This window comes from Rana temporaria, chromosome 1, assembly GCF_905171775.1.
Source record: "Rana temporaria chromosome 1, aRanTem1.1, whole genome shotgun sequence".
Taxonomy (NCBI): Eukaryota; Metazoa; Chordata; class Amphibia; order Anura; family Ranidae; genus Rana; species Rana temporaria.
The window spans coordinates 164,699,263-164,713,953 of record NC_053489.1 but is presented as its reverse complement, the minus strand read 5'-3'; the positions used below and the strand labels follow the sequence as shown (position 1 = coordinate 164,713,953).

General features: G+C 41.4%; 1 protein-coding gene across 2 annotated transcripts in view; it reads left to right on the top strand.

Annotated features, from left to right (window-relative positions):
• The window catches only part of CCDC60 (coiled-coil domain containing 60), a 342,947-nt gene that overhangs the window by 295,849 nt on the left and 32,407 nt on the right, over positions 1–14,691 (top strand). The window contains exons 11-15 of one of the 2 annotated variants that reach the window (XM_040345552.1): positions 4,345–4,428; positions 8,635–8,775; positions 9,991–10,125; positions 10,617–10,806; positions 11,354–11,521. In XM_040345552.1, the coding sequence (XP_040201486.1) occupies positions 4,345–4,428; positions 8,635–8,775; positions 9,991–10,125; positions 10,617–10,806; positions 11,354–11,365 (562 nt within the window). In that variant the 3' untranslated portion in view covers positions 11,366–11,521. Of the gene's footprint in view, positions 1–4,344; positions 4,429–8,634; positions 8,776–9,990; positions 10,126–10,616; positions 10,807–11,353; positions 11,522–14,691 lie in introns of those variants that run through there. The other variant, XM_040345544.1, reaches the window with a different exon arrangement.

Below are 14,691 nucleotides of genomic sequence, written 5' to 3'. Positions count from 1 at the left end.
TGATGAACTTATGGCTGGTTCACATTAGTGCACTGTGCGAGATCGCAAGTGATTCGCACCGCACTGCTGTTCATCTCACATGCGATGCAATTTCAGCCAAACTATATGGCTGAAATCGCATCTCATTTGGACCAAACACGCACAGGACCCTTTTTTTGGTCCACAACAGAATCGCATAGGTGTTTACATCCAGGCGATCCGATTTATGTCTTAACTGTCAGTTTGCAGTGTGATATGCGAGCTGAAATGGGGGTGTCATTACCATTGTATGACACTCCCCAGCAGTTCGCATATGGCACTGTGAACTGCCATGCGAGTCGAGTGCGATGTGGGAACCCGCAGTGGATTTGCAGGGTTCCCGAATCGCACCAGTGTGAACCGAACCTTGATGGGAACAGTCAGGTGACATTTGTAGGCTGTATGCTTTGAGACTTGGTTCACACTGGTGCGATTCGGGAACCCTGCGAATCCACTGCGGGTTTCCACAACACACTCGACTCGCACAGCAGTTCACACTGCCATATGCAAACTGCTGGGGAGTGTCATACAATGGTAATGACACCCCCATTTCAGCTCGCATATCGCACTGCGAACTGACAGGACATAAATCAGATTGCATAGGTATGAATACCCATGCGATTCTGGTGCAGACCAAAAAAAGGGTCCTGTGCGTGTTTGGTCCGAATGTGATGCGATTTCAGCCAAACAGTTTGTATGGCTGAAATCGCATCGCACAGACATCGCATGTGATCTGAACAGCAATGCGGTGCAAAACATAGGAATGCGGAGTGTACAGTGATGGGTAGTACAGTGTACAGTGATGGGTAGTACGTGCAGATAATTTTTTTTATTTTACAATTTTATATATTTATTTTTTCCAGAGATTTTTTGGGACCAGTGGATTTTTTTTTTTTTTTACAATAACATTTTTTTAATTATTTGTTTTACAATTTATTTTTGTACTATTGATGGGAGGGTGGGGTTTTTGACATTTGACATTTGCAGGAGGCATGTACATCCTTATAGATCACCACTATGGCAGTACTTTAGAATTGATGAGAGTGGGTTTACATCCACTTTAAAGAAATCAGGAACAAGGCGAAAAAGGTTAAATTAAGTTTATTAACATAAATATACAGTGCCTTGGAAAAGTATTCACCCCCCTTGGCTTTTCACCTATTGTGTTACATTACAGCATTTAGTTCAATGTTTTTTTTAATCTGAATTATATGTGATGGATCAGAACACAATAGTCTGAGTTGGTGAAGTAAAATTAGAAAAATATATACATAAAACTATTTTTCAGAAATAAAAAAACTGATAATTGGCATGTGCGTATGTATTCACCCCCTTTGTTATAAAGCCCATAAAAAGCTCTGGTGCAACCAATTACCTTCAGAAATCACCTAGCTAGTGAAATGATGTCCACCTGTGTGCAATCTAAGTGTCACATGATCTGTCATTACATATACATACCTTTTTGAAAGGCCCCAGAGGCTGCAACACCGAGGCACCACTAACCAAACACTGCCAAGGAGCTCTTCAAACAAATAAGGGACAATGTTGTTGAGAAGTACAAGTCAGGGTTAGGTTATAAAAAAATATACAAATATTTGATGATCCCTAGGAGCATCATCAAATCTATCATACCCAAATGCAAAGAACATGGACCAACAACAAACCTGCCAAGAGACTGCCACACACCAAAACTCACAGACTGGGCAAGGAGGGCATTAATCACAGAGGCAGTACAGAGACCTAAGGTAACCCTGGAGGAGCTGCAGAGTTCCACAGCAGAGACTGGAGTATCTGTACATAGCAATAGTTTGCATCATCTGGGGTATGCAAACTATTGCGAAATGCGTCGGGACTCTGCTGCTGCCATGCGCAACCTTTTATTGATGCCCTTTGTTTTCAACTTAACTGTAAGTGTTTTTAACCTTTAATAAATTTTCACCATCATTACGGTATTACACTATGGGACTTCGTTTTCTTTTATGTTCCTTGGATATGGTCTGATCTCTTGGGAGACACCTTCAAGACGTTGCCATTCCCCCTGCTCTGGTTTTCAGTGATGCTTTCCAGCCATCGTTCCTTTCATGTACCTAGATCCGATTGATGTGGTTTCACCAACTTACATACAGTCTATATTGACCCTTTAAGCATATGTTTATTAGGGTTCAATATTTCCGGTAAGCCTCCCTTCCTGGTGGTGGTTACTTTTTCACATAATTGTCTATTCCATTTCACCGTGGTGTCTTCAATCGTCCATCACAGGAGATTATTTACTGGCGGTGCATTTTTCCAGTGACTTACTGTTTGTTATATATGGACTCACTGCTTGCTAACTTCTCATATATGGACTGTTCATTTGTTCACATTGTTGTACGATTTACTTTGTTATAATATTTACATTCATCACTTTTTAGCGCCACTTAATTGTTTTTTGTATATTTCACCGCTTTCTTGTTTCACTAGATTGTTTGTGGCTGCTTTTCACACTGATAGCGCGAATTTATTCTTGTTTTTAAGTGTCTTGATAACGGCATCTGTCCCTTGGACTCTTATAGATACCAAATCAGTGTATAGGCTAAAATCCAAGATGATTTAGACACCCTAGCTAATGTTAAAAGCAGCAACATAGAGACCAAAACATATAGTTACCCTGTTTACCCAACTCCACCAACTAGAGAAGGCCCACAAAAAGAGTTTAGCTCACTCAACAAACTCATCAAAGTTAGAGAGGAATTGAATAGCCTCCTATTCTGGAAAACTAACGGCTAGCTTGGGCCCAATAGTCACTGTATGAATTTTCCATTAAACCAGGCACCATGATTGCTAGAGCCTTGCATAACCCCAAACTAAACCTATATCTCACATATAATGTTCGGGGAAAGAAGTGTCTACCTCACATGTCATGGCTTCTGTAGTTTTAGAGTTTTTTCATAAACTATGCAATCACCATTCGTCCCCTGACTCTCATGAAATTCGCAACAGACCTTGCCCTAATCTACATCCAAGCCTCTGGGATGCCTTCTCTATCCCAACTGACCAGAGATGAGATGGAATCTCTAATCATAATCAAGGAACTAGCTACTGCTATTGGACAGTTTAATACCAGAAAGGCCTCATGGCCCAATGGGTTTACATTGCCTTAATAAAAAACCTTATTTGACCAACAATCTCCTCATTTTGACTCATGTTTTTCTATAGCCAATGATATTCAGAACATAAAGTATCTTACCACCACCCTACACAACTCTGAGGAAAAATTCAGGCTGACTTGGAGGCCGGGCAATGCTTCATATTCATGTATACTTATCTGAATACTATTTTACACACCACAAACCCCCAAGGCCAATGACCATATTAATAATGCCTGTGTCTAGTGGCCTTATGCTCCTTTCCGCCTATCCCTCTCTTTCCTCTCCCACTTACTCCCCTCCCCAGTAAGAACGTTCACTTCCTTGCTCCCACCAAGATCTTTTCTGTACCTTGCTATCTTTCCTTGTCTTACTCCCTAACAGGATGCCTACTTCATTTTCTTCCGCTAACTTGATCCTGATAACTTGCCCATATCTTTTTAGTTACTGTTATAATCCTCCCTTCAGCCTATCGACAGCACTCTCTACTCTTCCTAGCTGGTTGTTTCCAGTATGGGAGAGCTGAGTGGCATTGGAGTTTTGCTTTTTGTTTTACTTCTATTGCTGTATTGACCTTATCAGCTAATATACTGTATGTGTTTTCCATGAACTTTGTTTGTATGTGACTCTGCAAAACTGTACAGAACTGCTATTGTCCCCATTGGATCCATTTGTGAAATTCCAAATGTTTTTTTGTTACTGTCTGTATCTAAACAGTTTATAACTTGATGTTACAAGTAAAGAATTAACAAAAAAAAAACAGTAGGTTAAAATACATTAAACATTTGTGTAAAAAGCTGTTAATGTAAGGAACATACCTGTAGGCCATTTCTGTCCCACCCAAAGAGGCCAGGCTTAGTTGTAGTTGTGTAAACAATTTAACAACTTGAGGGCTTGTATTAAAAAGCAATTGTTCACATGTAGAAGAGGATGGCAGTGTGTCCTATGTCATGAAACCAACTATAAATCCACAGCAAAAATGATGCATTGCGTGTAATTTGTATTTTCTACCTTTGGATTACCAATTTCCCCTCCAGGAACAGTTAAATGGGTGAGACTCCTTTGACAATTTTTGCTTTTTGTTATGTAATTTGTATTGTTATATATTATGTCTCAATTTTTCAGTACAGTATAAGTATAATTGCATCAATCCTTGCCATTTTATTACAATGTGGAATTAAATTTCATACTTTTTACACAGTGACATATCTTCAATAGAGAACAAGGAAACATCGACTAAAGATGTTCATGTTATTCCCAGAAGCGTCACCCAGAGACCAAAAAGGTGAAGTTAAAGGCTAAATTAAGATAATTTAAAAATTGTCACAAAAACATTGGTAACAAATTAATTTCACTATAAACACCATATGTACAGGTATGGTAAAATATTCTGCCCTATTTACTGCCCCATTCACCTTAGCCATAAGGTATATTTTCCCAATGAAGTATACTGATTAAACATAGATGAAACAATTATTCTAATTCAGAGCTGGGTGATCTGCTCAGACCTGAATAGAAAAAGATAACATTTATTTTTTGACAAGCTCACTGGCTGGTATTTTATTTTAGTTCATAAACGCACTGCTCATTCTCATTACTTTATGGACATTCTCCATAAATTAATCTATTAATAAGAAATTATATTGCAGAATAGAGCTACAACTGCATAGCATACATGATACAAAAAGTGAGTGAGTGAGTGAGTGAGAAACTTATATAGCGCAACACGTGCGAACTGAATCGCCTCTGGGCGCTTGGTATCCATTCCCTGGGCCCTCAGAAGAGATGGGTCTTGATCTTTCTCCTGAAGGCCAGGTGGTTTACCTCCAATCGGATGGTGGTTGGTAGAGCATTCCATAGTCTGGGTCCTTGGACCGCAAATCTTCGTTCTCCTTTGGACTTGTATCTGGCTTTGGGTATCTGGAGTAGATTTTGGTTGGTGCATCGCAGAATGCGATTGGTGTTGTGAGCTTTTAGTTTCTCGCATAGATATTGGGGGGCATTTCCCAGAATACACTTATGCGTTAGACAGAGAGCTTTGAAAGTGATTCTGTCTTTTAGGGCAACCAATGAAGGGATCTCAACGAAAATGAGATTGATTCCCATGGTTTTCTCCCAATCACTAGTCGAGCGGCCTGTATTTTGAACGACTTGCAGACGAGTGATTTGGTATTTTGGGAGTCCAAGATAGAGGGCATTTGCATAGTCAAGTCTGGAGTTGATAAGTGTCCCCACCACGACTGCTATGTCTTTTTTTGGGATAAAGGGAGTGAGTCTGCGTAGAAGGCGCAGCAGATGGTGCGATCCGCTGACTACTGACCCTATTTGTGCATCCATTGTCATGTAGGTGTCGAAGATGACCCTGAGACTTTTGACTTTGGTACTGGGGGTCATGGATTGACCCAGAATGGGCAGGGGCGCCCATGTTGTTGCGGGATGAATCTTCCGATTGGCCTGAAACAGAAGTTCTGTTTCTGAAATTCTGTTTTTTTTAGAATTGGTTTGATTATACCTTGTTTCATAAACCTGTCAACCTTGAATGACAGGTTTATGAGCTGCATGATAGCTGGAGCCAAAATATCGGCACATTCTTTCAGCAGTTTAGTGGGGATGATATCATTAGGCGCTGTGCTATTTTGCAGAGTCCTGATGATATTTTTAGTGGCATCGATGGAAATGGGCTTTAGAGTGAAGTTAGGTGATTGTGGCGGAATTATGTGGGTATTAGGTTTGTGATTTAGGGGGGGGGGTAGGTGGAGGTTGTATTTTGCTGAATACTTTCACAGATTCTTTCAATTTTGTTGATGAAATAATCCGATAATTCATTGTAAAATTCTTGTGAATCAGAATTAGGGGCTTCTAGACAGACTGGGTTCATGGTCTTGGTAACTAGATTGAAGAGTTCACTGGGGCTTTTTAGGGCATTGGTGATAATATTGGAAAAATGATTTTTTTTTGGCAATAAAGATTTCTTTATGGTATTTTTTGGTTATTATCTTATAAATGGTGTGGTTTTCCTCTGAAGAGCTTATTTTCCAGGCTGCTTCTGCTCTTCTGCGCTCCTGCTTTAGCAACGACAGCTGGTCGTTAAACCAGCTGGAGTTGTTTTTCCGGATGCACGTTGTGCGTTTTGGCGCTACTAAGTCAGCTGACTGTAGCAGAGCCTTGTTTATAGCATCAAGAGTTTCTGTGGCTGTTTGATGTAGTTGGATTGTTTTTATCTTGTTCCCTAATGTAGTTTTAAAGAGTTCTGAGTGGAGCTTCTTCTGAGATCTAGTCCAGTGTGTTGTCACCGGTTTTACCGTTTTTTTTGAGGGGGCGTTTATGTTGATTGTGAATTTAATGGCATGGTGAACAGTTCATGGTCGCGGCTCATTTTCCAGAATATTGATTTCCAGATCTTGTCTGAAAATGAGATCGAGCGTGTGACCTGAAACATGTGTGGGCCCACATACTAGTTGCTGCAGACCTAATCCTTCCAAGTGGTCAATGCAGGCGTCTGCGACGGAGTCCAGTGAGGAGTTGGCCCAGAGTTTAAAATCCCAGAGCAGCAGGAGATGTTTGGTGTTTAGGGTATAGGTGGAGATGAACTCTGTCAATGACATGAGCAGGTACGTTTTTGGACCTGGTGGTCTATAGCACAGGAGTATATGAACAGTGTCCTGGGGATTAGTTTGCAGTTGCAGAGTGAGGGTTTCCATGAATGGAAGTGAGTACTGAAGGCCAGGTTTAGTGATCGACAGGTGAGTCTTGTGGATCACCGCCAGGCCTCCTCCTCTTTGCCTCACTCTGTTTTCTGTTAGAATGCGATAATTCTCTGGCACCAATTCTCCCAGAATGGTGTTACAGTCAGCTGTGAGCCAGCTTTTTGTGATGAAGAGGCAGTCTTAATCGTTTTGTAGAATGAAATCATGAATTTCTTGTTGGTGTTTTACTGCCGACCTTGTATTGACCAAAGCGCATGATATGTGCTTAGATTGGGGTAAATGCGTGTAATTTTTGACTGTCGATCGTCGATTGATTCTTAACAGTTGCTCATTCCTTAGAGCTTTTTTGGTGACGGCTGGTAATATTGAGGCGAATGGCTTTAGACCCCAAATGATTTCTGAAGAGTATCTCAGATTAGACATAATCGAAGAAAAACGCTGGGGAAAGTGATAATTGATCGGGGAGGTATTCAACGATGATGGGAAGGGCGATTTCCAAATCGCAAAACACTCGGCAAATCTTCCTCCCCATTTGATCCAGAGGAAGGCGAAAAAACCCTGGCCGTGCTATGCCAATCTGCCGTGACCGGGGAAAAAAATTCCTTCCTGATCCCACAAGGGTGATCGGGGGAGCCCTGGATCAAACACTAAATGGTGGCGGACTCTGGAATTGGAGCTGTTGGACCTGAGGATGTGGGGGTGGGAGCCAAATCCCAGCTTTAGGGCTGGGGAAGGGGAGTGGGGCTATGTCCCAGCAATATCACAGTTGCTGGGGTGTAGCAAGATGGCCGCCGACCGGGACTAGGCCCGAGCCGGGGGCTGTGCAGCTGGGTGAGGCCCGGTTGTAGGGAGGAGGGGGCTCTGGGGCACCAAGGGGCGATGGTAGAGATCCTCCAGGGGCAGGGGTGGTTTAGTGAAGTTTGAGGGGGTTTGTGAGAAGCAAGCGCGGCGCACTGCTAGGCCGCGACTGAAGCCGTGGACTTTCCTAAATGCAGTCGCCGCGAGCTTGCCGCGGAATTGTTCAGGCCGAGGTGGGATTGAGGAATGGAGGCAGCGAGGATGCCCCAATTGCGGCTGGGAGTGTGGGGGATGGAAGATCTATCCGTTATCCCCTTTGTTGGGCAGCAGCCGCGACTTATCATGAAAAGGACGGTCGTGAATTAGCCCAAGGGGAGGTGGATAGGCCTGAATGAAAAAAGGCCTTACCTTGATGATGTTGGGGAGGAAAGAGGGAGGCCAAAGGTGGAGGAAGAGTAGCTGTCCTGGATTCTGGCTGAGGAGACCCCTGCCTGTCTGGCCCTAGGAGTGAGAGTTATAAGTCGGCACTGGGGGGTGCAGAGTCCTGCTGGATGTCCGGCTGGATGTAGGAGGCTGGAATATCGCTGGCTGGACTACCTAACCTTCCTCTGGCATCAGGTGCTTCAAACCTCACTGCAAGCAGAACAGAGGGCAAATGACAATTTATTCCTCCTTGTGATCCTACAAGTGAGAGCAGACTTGTGCAGTAGTGGGTGTTCCTTTACTGCTAAATTCAGGCACCATCTAAACCTTCTGCATTTACCTTTTTTTATGTGGTATGTCTCCATGAAGAGAGAAGGTCTGGCGGGCTGCAGAATGTATGAATGAGCTACTGTCACTCATACTGCTGGGCATTGGGAGCCACTTCTGTTGTTGCCTGCTCTACTCTGAAAACTTGGATTGTACCTTTATCTCATTATGTAAAGTGTCACATCATGTTTCTGTATCCAGTAAGTTGACAGCCATTACTGTTTTGTCTTTTTTAGTTCCCCTGCTTCAGTGTTTTCACCTACAAGCCTCTTCATTAAGAAGAAAAGTAAGATGCCCTCAGAGATGAGGGAGCTGTTCTTTGAGGTTGCCGATGAAGCAGATATGTATCTGCATGATAAAGTGAAGGCCATGGAGAGGCAAGTACAAACATAAGAATAGTAATGCAATATAATACTATAGTGTACTCTGGGTGCAATGTTACTGATGGCACAATTATCACATTATATATATCAAGGAGCTAGTAGCTATCTGGCTGCCATGCTGGCCTCTTACTTCAAAGCTCATCTCCAGGAAGAAAAAAACCTGTTCCATTTATGCCCCCTGTATCTAAAAGCTCCAATTTCTTATCTAAAACTCTAGTCGCATGACAGGCCATGTCCCAGATTCTTGTCTTTCTGGTCTCTCTTGTGGGAGACTCCAGTCTACAGTGCCCATGTTGCTTCCTGGTGAATTGGGCATTGCCTATATTGATTACCACAAGTGTCCATCAAGTTTTCTAACTTAACATCATGATAAGTGGTGGACACAAAACTGGTCGACTGAGCAACAGTGAGAGATGAAAGAAAGTTCCAATCAATGGTCACTACTAGTGAAAGAGAAGCTGTGAGGGGTCAGGTGACTGAGTTTTTAGGGGTTTTAAGAAAAGGGTGTTTTTTTTTATTTTAAGTCACTGGTCCAAAATAAGTATCTGGATTTGAGTTTTGTGTTCATTGTGTATTTTCTCATCTGCATGCTTGTTCTGGGTAAGTGACTCACAAAGTGAAAGTCAGTGGTAAGCATTTCATCCAGACAACTAGTATTTTTGAAGTTTTTAATATCCATTAATTGCCAAGCTTCTTTTTGCTCAGGAAGAAAACATGTGTCACAAAATGTATTTTTTATATAGTTGCACTGAATAATGCATGTCTTTATGCAGAGAGCAACACCACTCCTGAAATATCATAGTCTTTCATTTTGAATATTAAATGGTAAATGCTCTATTTGCTTGAGTGCATTTATTATTATTATTTATTTTTTTGTAAATCTAAAGGATCTTAGCCAACAAAAGAATTATATTTGGTGTTACTAATCCAAATATAGATATATGTGTGATTTTAAATCTGCCAGAACCCTGGGCCACTATCATTTTCAGTGTGTAATGTTTTTCTTTATGCTGTTTGTAAGTTTGTTGACTCTCTAAAGTGTGTTGTTCAGTCATTCAGCTTATCGAACGTATTCTTGGAAATCAATAAAAATGTACTGATTAAAAAGAAAAACTGTCAGAAATGCAGTACCATAGCACATACCATGATGAGTTTGGTAGTTTTAGGTTCTAACATTACCTTTTTTTTTAACAATTATTTCTTTGTTAGGAGACGTCAAGAATTCAATACCCAAAAGTATCACTCTTTGGCTACAATCAGCAATTTTCGCCAAGATCTGGAAAAAATTCGAAAAACGTGCTGCCAGGTTAAAGAAGAAAAAGATTACACAGACACGAAAAACTGGTGTGTAGCAGATGTGCACTTGTAACATTATTTTTTATATTATACACAGTACAACCAGGTATAGATATTAGCTTTTGCTTTATTAGAAATGTTCACCTTCTCACACCTGGAATTATTATTATTACAGGTCCTCATATAGCGGCATCAATTAACACAGTTCTTTACATACAGTATATATTGTACATTCACATCAGTACCTGCCCTCAAGGAGCTCACAATCTAAGGTCCCTAACTTACATAAATACATACATACATACAGTATACTAGGGCCAATTTAGACTGGTACAAATTAACCTACCAGCATGTCTTTGGAGTGTGGGAGGAAACCAGAGTACATGGAGGAAACCCAGGCAGGCACAGGGAGAACATGCAAACTCAAGGCAGGTAGTGTCGTGGTTGGGATTTGAACCAATGACCCTAGTGCTGCTAGCTGAAAGTGCTAACCACTTATCCACTGGATTATAATCAATTGTATATGTCTATGATTGTAGGTTTGTGGTTTTACAGTCCAGGATTCCAGAAGACATGAAAAACAACCAGAAGATCAAAAAGATTTTAGAAAAGCTTGAAAAGTTAGAAGAGAAACAGTTTGTCAGAATACGCATCAATTCCTTTCTGAAGGTGCTAGCTGGACTTCGTCATTGGGAACTGTGTTCTCCTGATATATGTGTGGCTATAGAGGTAAGCAGGCAATCACTGAAAATAATAAAAAATGGCAACTTTGTAACAGTAAACTAAAACTAAGGAGAAGGAGAAGTAGAGAGTGCATGTTGCAGAATGGAAGACTAAGTAGGAGATAAAATAGCTGATTGGGGAAACAAAATCACCAGCAGTCTATTTAGTGTTTTGCAAAGCATTTTGCTGTGGATTTTCTCTTCATGCATTCACTGGAGTGCAGAGTGGAAATGTACCACTTAATCAAAGAAAACAACTTTATCAAAAGAAAGTGAGCCTATGTGCCCCCCAGCATTTACAAATAATATAATGGTTTGAGGCAAGTAGCAATAAGATACAGTATGTAAAGTACATAGGTGTATTTGAGAAGTAATTTTTGTTGGCGTTAGATAAAGCCTGAGCATGTTTTAGTAAGCATTAAAACCAAATCTACCATACAATCTTCAGTAAAGTGTGAACAATGATATTATGATGGTACACTCATAGCATATACAAAGCTATAAGACTTTCTCTTCTGCTTTCAAAAAGTGCATGACACAAATGTTTTTTTTAGAATTATCCATAATGTTGTTAGTGAAATGGAAAGAAAAGGAATCCGCAGCTCCAGGTGAATGCAATACCTTGATTGGAACCAAGTAGGAGTGCTAGCCCCGGCCCACCTCTGTAAAAACTTAAAAATAAGAAATGGCTGCACTATTACCGCTAATGATTAAGCACAGATCAGATGTGTGAAACGTGTCTATGTGACTAACACCTGGTGTTCCTGGTGTATTCTTCTTCTTTTTCTCCGGTGTTGTTAGTGCCCAGGTGTGAAAAGGAAGAATGTTTAACCACTTCCCGCCTGCACGGCGGGTTTTTACAGCCACAATGCATCTCTTAATTGCCGGGAGGCTGTCTATATATGGCCCCCAGGCCACTGGGGGGCGCGCGAGCGATGCCGGCGGTGCGCGCGCACGCCCGCCACATCAGTCAGGTGCGGATGCGCGTGCCTGGCGGACGCGATGTGCGACAGGCAGCCACGATTGGCAGTCACGGAGACAGGGACTTGGAGCTCTGTGTGTAAACACAGAGCTCCACGTCCTGTCAGGGAGAGGAGACTGATGGTGTGTCCCTTGTACTCAGGGACAACCATCGGTCACCTCCCCCAGTCACCCCCCACAGTAAGAATCACTAATTAGGGAATACATTAACCCCTTCCTAGCCCCCTAGTGTTAACCCCTTCCCTGCCAGTCACATTTATACAGTAATCAGTGCATATTTATATCATTGTTCGCTGTATAAATGTGAATGGTCCCAAAAATGTGTCAAAAGTGTCCGATGTGTCCGCTGAAATATCGCAGTCCTGACAAAAATCGCAGATCGCCGCCATTACTAGTAAAAAAATATAATAATAATAAAAAAAAAAAAATGTCATAATTCTATCGCCTATTTTGTAGACGCTATAACGTTTGCGCAAACCAATTACTATACGCTTATTGCGATTTTTATTTTTAACAAAACTATGTAAAAGAATACGTATCGGACTAAACTGAGAACATTTTTTTTTTTTTGGATATTTATTATAGCAAAAATTTAAAAAAAATTTGTTTTTTTTTTCAAAATTGTTGCTCTATTTTTATTTATAGCGCAAAAAATAAAAACGGCAGAGGTGATCAAATACCACCAAAAGAAAGCTCTATTTGCGGGAAAAAAGGATGTCAATTTTGTTTGGGAGCCACATTGCACGACCACGCAATTGTCATTCAAAGCGTGACAGTGCTGAAAGCTGAAATTTCACCTGGGCAGGAAGGGGGTATATGTGCCCAGTAAGCAAGTGGTTAAAGTATGATTAAATACTCCTGTACGACAGTTCAAACAATTACTATGTGATGCACAACCCTAATAAAATACGGTTTTCATTAGTCCTTGTTTCCTGAGGACAGTTCCCGTATCAAATAGGGATTTGGTTTTGTGGGTGTGGTTAAAAGTAGGCCTGTTCATGAGGTGTCCTTTAATTTCATTTTGAAAATCTGGTGACTTTATAATAAATTAAACCTTTTAAATTACCTTTCCTAATGGAGCCAATCCTCCTTCAGTTGTGCTTCACATGCTCCCTCTCCCAGACACTACAGCTCACAATTAGAGAGTTTTGTGCTGTCAATAGAGAGAACCGTGGGGGGGGGGGGACAGGTTTGTGAATCAGCAATGACAATGCTCATAGCCACATCCGCAACATTTTTTTTTATCCCACTCTAGTGTAAGCATACACAGCCTATATGAGAGTGACAATGCCTCTAAATTCAGGAGTACCATTGTTTTCATACCACTACAGGAGTGCATAAGTCAATTTTGATGGCAGAATCCAGATATTTGTAGAACTTTGCAGGGGAATTAGAAGAAAACTGAAAGGAGGCCATAATTATCTACTAAGAAGAAGAAGAAGTAAAAAAAAACACACACACACACACTTTTTAACGAATCCAGAGGTTTTCCTGAAAAGAAAACCAGCTAATAATTTGCCGGACAGGTTCAGAACAAATAAATTTCAGCTCTTGACAAACTATTGACGTAGTAAATAATTTGGGTAGAATAAAATGAGATCGCTGTGAGACAACTTGACGTTGCAGCCCTGACATAGCTTGGCAGTGGCGTAACAACCGGGGGGCCGCTGGTGTGTCTGCCCCGGGCGCTGAGCAGAGGGGGGGCACCGGCGCCCCCCAGTTATTATACCGGGATGAGGTGGGTCTCTGTTGCTGCGGTCTGGACTCTTGCTGCGGTCTGGACTCCGGTCAGACTCGGACTCTCTCTGCTCCGTGACTGCCCTGCGTATGTGCAGCCGCCGGGCCGCTCGTAGTGTCGCCCCCCTCACGCAGGCAGCAGGCTCCTCCCACAGTGAGTTAGCAGGTTCAGAACGGGGTCTGTCTGCTCTGTGTTGTGTCCTGACTCCTGGGTATAGCCGGCCCGCTCGGTGGTGACAGTCACAGGTGTGGCACTGCCTGGTCAGGTCAGTGATATCATATGTATGCTGTGCTATCAGACAGTATAAGGTGTTGGGGATGGCTGGGTGACCGTGATGGGTCCCGGTCTCATGTGGGTTAGTTTAACTTAGTTAGTAAAGGTAGGGGCCCAGTCCCAGTTGTAGTTCACAATTAATACAATGCCATTATAGAACATAGAAATTCTATGTTCTATAATTGCATTATATTAATTGTGAACTACAAGCTGCCAGTCCAACTGGGACTTGTAGTTCCCTGTAACTGATATGAGGCTGTATTAAAGTACTAGAAATACAATGCCTTTATAATGTATAATGTTGCCTTTATAATATATGTTTCTATTGTTTTTTCATAAAAGTGTTTTTTCATAAAAAATGTATTGCTCTTTACCACCATTAAAAATTGAATGCTCTTTATCAACATTAAAAATGTAATGCCCTTTACATGTGTTTAATTATCCTTATAACCAGAGCGGATGTTTATATAAGGGGGGGGGGGATTCTTTTTTTCCCTGGGCGCCCATAACTCTGGTTACGCCACTGTAGCTTGGCATTTTTTCTGTTGCTTGGTGCCGTGGGTAATATTACTCAGGAAGTAAGGAAGAAAGGTTTCCCCGTTTTTTTGTGGGGCTTTTAGGCAGCAATGTCAAAACAGTAAAATACTGGTATCTATATAGAAATAGTATTTATTGAATAGAAAAAAGCTTAGATGTCGCAGTATATAAAAGTTACAGCATAAAAACAAATGTAATGGTAAAATATCACATTCCATGGTACATTAGACATATTCATTACACATGATATAGTATTCCATATTGTAGTACAATGTTGATCGCCGACGCGTTTCGACCAATTAGGGTCTCTTCAGGGGGATAATTATTTCTAAAAAGTATATCACAAAAATATAAAATTAATAT